The sequence below is a fragment of the Haliotis cracherodii genome, unplaced genomic scaffold (assembly GCF_022045235.1).
Source record: "Haliotis cracherodii isolate W230 unplaced genomic scaffold, xgHalCrac1.p SCAF_1, whole genome shotgun sequence".
Classification (NCBI taxonomy): domain Eukaryota; kingdom Metazoa; phylum Mollusca; class Gastropoda; order Lepetellida; family Haliotidae; genus Haliotis; species Haliotis cracherodii.
Window position 1 is genome coordinate 46,618,482 of NW_027266264.1, and position 6,000 is coordinate 46,624,481.

General features: G+C 39.5%; 1 protein-coding gene across 1 annotated transcript; it reads right to left on the minus strand.

The window, feature by feature from the left end:
* Window positions 1-4,452: 4,452 nt before the first annotated feature.
* On the minus strand, window positions 4,453-5,529 carry LOC139464787 (forkhead box protein D2-like). The gene has a single exon (XM_071246299.1). It carries the CDS (start codon window positions 5,527-5,529, stop codon window positions 4,453-4,455), a length of 1,077 nt encoding a protein of 358 aa, XP_071102400.1.
* Between the last annotated feature and the right edge of the window lie 471 nt (window positions 5,530-6,000).

Here is a 6,000-nt window from a genome sequence, read left to right on the forward strand (position 1 = left end):
GTAAAATTATATAAATTATAAATTCTCTTATCGATCGGGTACAATATTTTGCTTGATGCTTTGACAGATACAGATATCAATAACATGCTGTGATTAATGGCACTGAAAGAACAAGCCATGCGTTGCAAGGAGTTCCAGTATTCCAAAAGATCAAAGAAGCAGGACTAAACATGCAAATGTAAATGTGCGACAAAATAAGTCACCCACTTAGGGCATATTTTCAGCAAAGATGGCATCCATGCCAATATACTTCAAAAATAGATTCAGTCACAGAGATCCCACCCTCTAAAAATGTCCATGACGTGTGTCACTTCTTAGATTTGGTCTCGTATGATCACAAATTTGTAACACAAATTCTGGTATCGCCTCCCCCTCTATACAATCTTCTGAAAAAAGACGCATCTCTCAAATTGTGGCAAATTAGGGCAACTTGATTCTCATGGCGTAACTTGGAGTGATGTTGTTAAACCGCGTCTTTTGACCATACAAGAATCTTCCTGTTCTGATTTTTAGGAACAAACAATGTTGACTGGTAACGTTTCGTTTTCGTCAGTTTTCAAGGAAGGGTATATGGTGCTTTATGATCATTTCCCATCACAGTCAACAACTGTTATGGCCTGATGAAATGGAAGGTTTGAAATGATTATTAATAAATAAAGGTTACAGGCCTACTGTCTCTCTGTCAAAAACACTGTATTGATCAGGATGTCCATATTGTGATCCAGATGGAGGCTGAGTTTTTTTTATTGAAATAAAATTAAGAACCCCCCCCTCCCCCAGAAATGACACAATCAAATGACACAAGTAATCGTAATGGGGAGACTTAATGGTGCGTTAAATAAGTTGTCTCTACACTCACAGACATCACAACAAATCAACACCATGCTCTGTCACATTGTCAGCACATGTAACAGCAGTAACAACATCCAATCTGTGTCAGTAGCAGTGGATGTGCGGAATATTATTCTGGGATAGTAAAGGTATACAATCTTAGAGGATAGTAGTTTTAATGCTGAACAAAAATGACTGACTAAGCTGGCAAAATAGAAATGAATTCCCTGACTGAATGCCATCATATTTTTCTTTAAACAAGAATACGTGTTCTTTTCTTTAATTAAGAAGACATGTACATGGTTATGCTACATATGAATACACTTGATATGTTACTAAATACTGAAAGTTTATTAGAACAGAGAAAGCTAGCACAATTTGTAAAATAAAAAGTAGTATGTAGTATATACTGTATGTATAAAATGTAGTGTTACACACGCCTTTGTGTCACTACTTTACATCTGTCCATAAGTATGTTGTCATTAGAGTGTGGTTACAATGCTAGAGTGGTCAGAAGCAGGGTGGGGCGAATTTGATGACTACATGAGTGACCGAGTCACTCAACCCTGGATTGGAGCTTGTGATGCGAAGCTAGGCCGCTACCAATTTTGGTTTGATCAAATAGAGATTATCATTTGTCGGTTTCCTGTTTGCTTAGCTTCCTAATTTACCTGAAAGGAACAACCCGTTTTGTTTAGCTACCAAAGACTAAACTTATCCGATCTTCAGAATTGACTTACCTCCGGATCAGAGGATGAAGGTAAGTTAGATGGCGACAGAGGCGGACGATACTGCGCGCGACAGACATTCAAATTCAATTTCACAGAAGGCCGACTTAATAACGATATATATTTATACCCATCCACCCAAGGGTTGCCCAAAAGATTACCTTGTCCAAACTTAGCATTGGTTCACCGAATATTCTAATCAATTACCCTTTATTTTCATTAGAAGTACATCATTGATGTATGAAATATGTAGAACTGTGTGGTTGTTGTTTTTTGTTTTAAGATAACAACACATAAATAAATCGTACTTATTATCAAATAGAAGAAAATGCCTTTCTCACATCACTTTTCTTTAAAAAATAATGGCATATTCTTACATTCTTAAAGTGTTTTTTTTTTATTTCTTCACGTAACACGTGCTAAGTATACATACTATTACACACGTCAGTACTTTACTTATTTCCATGTACACGCCTTAAGCATGTTGTCATTAGAGTGATAAAAGAAGTGGTTGCAATGTTAACATGCTGTTTTGATGTCAGTAGCAGGGTGAGACTGTCTGTTTCTCCACCCCAAGATTTTACCTGACGATGTCGGCATATTTGATGTTTCTATAAGGTAACAAGATTCAATCAACCCTGGATTAGGGCTTGTGGGGTTAAGCAATTGTGGTTTGATCAAATACAGATTACCATTTGTCGGCTTCGTATTTGCTTAGTCTCCTAATTTACAAGTAATGAACAACCAGCTTTATTCAGCAAGCAAATGACGGACATTATCCGATCTTGTGAATTGGCTTACCAGAAACCGCTTATCTCCCTTTACCATTCTCCCGTCAGTGGATGAAGGTAAGTAAGATGGCGACAGAGTGGACTTTACTGCACGCGACAGAGGGATTCAAATCCAATTTCACAGAAGGCCGACTTAATACCTTTTAATATGCATATTATATATATACATACAGATATAAACTGATATAAAGAAGATGATGTACTAACGTGGACTTTATTATTTTATTATATATTACATGTACACCGAGTGAACATTTACCTCATTTTTGTATATATATATATATATTTACATGTAACAAAACGAAAACAACCACATAGTTCTACATGTTGCCTTCATGTCATCTTGTCATGTGCTTTATTTCATACATAAATGATGTAGTTCTAATGAAAATATAGGGTAAATGATTGGAACATCTTAACGTTGTTTTGTGTGTTGTTTTACATCATTCACAACGCACGTGTGTGAATCTCATCTTGTCAAAGCCTTGGTTCATACCAGATTGATTTGATGAGCATGTGGATGCTTATGAAGATATATTTTCACGATCATTAGGTCTAGAGCCAATTTACACTTAATACTACATGGAATCAAGGTTATCATTTTACATTTATGATCACTATTCCAATATCCCCCACGACCTTCCCCAGGCGCCTGATAATTCTGATATTAATGTTCATAAGCGTACTCACCTTCTCTCAAACTTATTATTTTATACACAAATTGTTTATTCTGCACAGTCACACATTGCATCGTAATCAAGGCAAATCTGGGATTCGAACCCACATCACACTATGTCACTCCATTGACACAGGCCCACATCCACGAGCTGAGACATTGATTATGTTTGTTGCTTCTGCTGGTGTAAACCAATGTGCATGTTTATGTATAATCGGTTACATGCCTTTGGGTAAAAGTTTAAGAATAATAGCAATAATGTTCTTACTGGAAGAATGGCTAATGTTCACAGGTGTCCACAATGCTAGAAATTCCGCCTGTGTCCGGCTTCTGATGGGTTGGATTTAAGATGGGTACGAGGTGACAAACGTGTTTTCAACTTATGTTACTTAATTACATTAATCCAACTTAAACACATGCAAAAATACACGATGAGTCTAAACTATGATCAATTCATAAAAGGGGTTAATTACCGATAGTTCTTTTTCTGTCCTGGCATGTTCACAAGCATGTATAAGTGGATCGGTTAATATTTAGGAAATAAGCATTTTGTGTTTTAGCGTAGAGTTGGTTAACTGTAGATATAACCATGCAAAATTGAATTCTGAATAAAAGGAGATCACATTGAAACAAGACATGACATTGTTTCCTTTGAATTCTTATTTGTATTCACCAAAAGCTTGCAGGTGTCACTATAGGATGTATGTAATAGATATAGTACTGACACAACTTCTCTGTCTATCTCAGCGCGCAAGCAGATACTCGAGTTCTACAAACTATACCGTGACTGCAGATCGTACAAACTCCACCATCACATTCGGAGCAGATTGCACGATTACATATAAACTGTCCGGATCATGCAGTTACGTTTGTTGTTGAAGGCCTGAATTTTGAATGTACACGTTTCACGAAGCTGGAGAGTTTCACGCCTTTATAAACTGTTTACTTTGGAATACTTTATCAGTGTAAAATGTACTCCATCATCACAAAACAGTGACTATCCATTGGACAAAAGTATTTGCCTGTGCTCTAAGGGATACTTGTAGCTGAATCGGCTTGTACACCGCAAGGCAGCAGGTCTCGGGGTGCACACGACAGAGGTGTATAAAATACAAATGTACAAATAAGTCTTGTTAATTTCATTTATTTTATTTCTATATTTAGTTCATGTTGTACATTATGTAACCATAAGTATTTTACCTGAACGCAACATATTGTTACTGTAAGGCAATATATACCGTATGTTTTCAGTTAAATACACACAATACATATTTGACAATACAGATATGATATTGTCAGTAGTATTGCCATCATATTCAAAGCCACGAATTGTCTGTCATGCACCAGATGTTGAATCAACTTATATTCCTATATAGCACTTGTGTATATCAGTCTTCATTATCGCACCAGCAGGGGTGTATCTACACTAAGCATGGTATGATCTCGTGGACCTTGTGCCCCAACTCTGACTGATGTCGTTTGAAGAATCAGTCATTGACTGTTGTATGTTTGGATACAGGTAGTTGCAGGAAGGGTCAGGTATGCTTAAACTGGGTGAGGGAACTTGTGGCGCGTATGTTCCGGCCAGTGGAGAGCTTCCCGGGGGAGAGCTGGAGAGAGGGGAACCGGTCAGAGAACTGTTGATACTTCTGGTGTTGTAGTAGCCGGCTGTAGGAGGAGAGTAGCCTGTAGGAGATCCCATGGTCCAGATACAGGGGTCCGGTTTGCCTATTGTGCTGTAGGGGTGTGTCTGGGTCAGTCCCGGGGGTAAGGAGCCGTGACTCAGGGGGTTGAAGCTTGTGTAAGGAGATGGACCCCCATACAATCCCAATAACTGTCCGTAAGGACTGGCAGGATGGAATGAAGGATCTTCTCGACGTTGCTTTTGTGCGGACTTGAAACGTTTAGAACGACGAAGGAAACTGCCGTTGCCGAACATGTCCCCACAAGATGGATGCAGAGCCCACAGGTTACCCTTGCCTGGTTTCCCCGGGGGTCGGGGCACCTTGACGAAACAGTCATTGAGGGAGAGGTTGTGTCTGATGGAGTTTTGCCATCTCCGTTGGTTGTCTTCGTAGTATGGGAATCTCTTGACGATGTAGTTGTAGATGTCGTTGAGAGTCATCATGCCTGTTGTAGAACTCTCGACGGCCATGGTGATGAGAGCCACATAGGAATAGGGAGGCTTCTTGTTGGAAAATCGTCTGTCTTGTTGTGAGAGGGTGGATGTTCCCGAGAAACCGTCCCCTTCTCCGTTCGAGGATACCGATGAGGTAGGAGACGGAAGAATGTTGTCATAATTTGGAGATCCTTGTTGCGTGTGACCTGATCCATGTGTGATCAGGGATCTGACGTCTTCTCCCTCAGTAGCTCCAGATGTCTGAGACACGACTGGGACGGAGTGTTGTGAAGATATGGAGTGATCAGATGGAAGAGGTGTCATCTGCTGTCCCATGAAGGGAGATGTACCTGGGACATACTGGAACATGAATGGGTTATACATGATTCCTGGCTCAATGTGCAGCAGGTGAGAAATGTATTACCTCAGTAGGCAGAGGAATGTTTATCCCCCTCGTCACGGCGAGGTTTATAGTCCCTGGCCAGATAATCCCCTCAACACGCGCTTTACAGATCTCAATTGCCTCTAGATTAGGTAGCCTTTGATATGTAAATAACCGTATGTCGTCACTGATAATGGGCGTCGCTCTAAAACATCTTTCAAAAGTTTTTAGGTACGATTGGTCAAGAGCTATAATCTCGCCGTTCACTTGTGAGTTGCATTACAGTATATGAAATATGTGCTATTATTCGCACGAAAGACGTTACATCCACCAGCGTGTTCATAACGATGACGGAAAGTAATAAAAAAACACTAGATTACAATAAGTGTGTTAATGGTTAAATAGTTGTAGCATGGATTCCTTTCGAAAGGCTTATAGACTTTGGAGATGTCGAAAGAAAAGGCACCTCACAT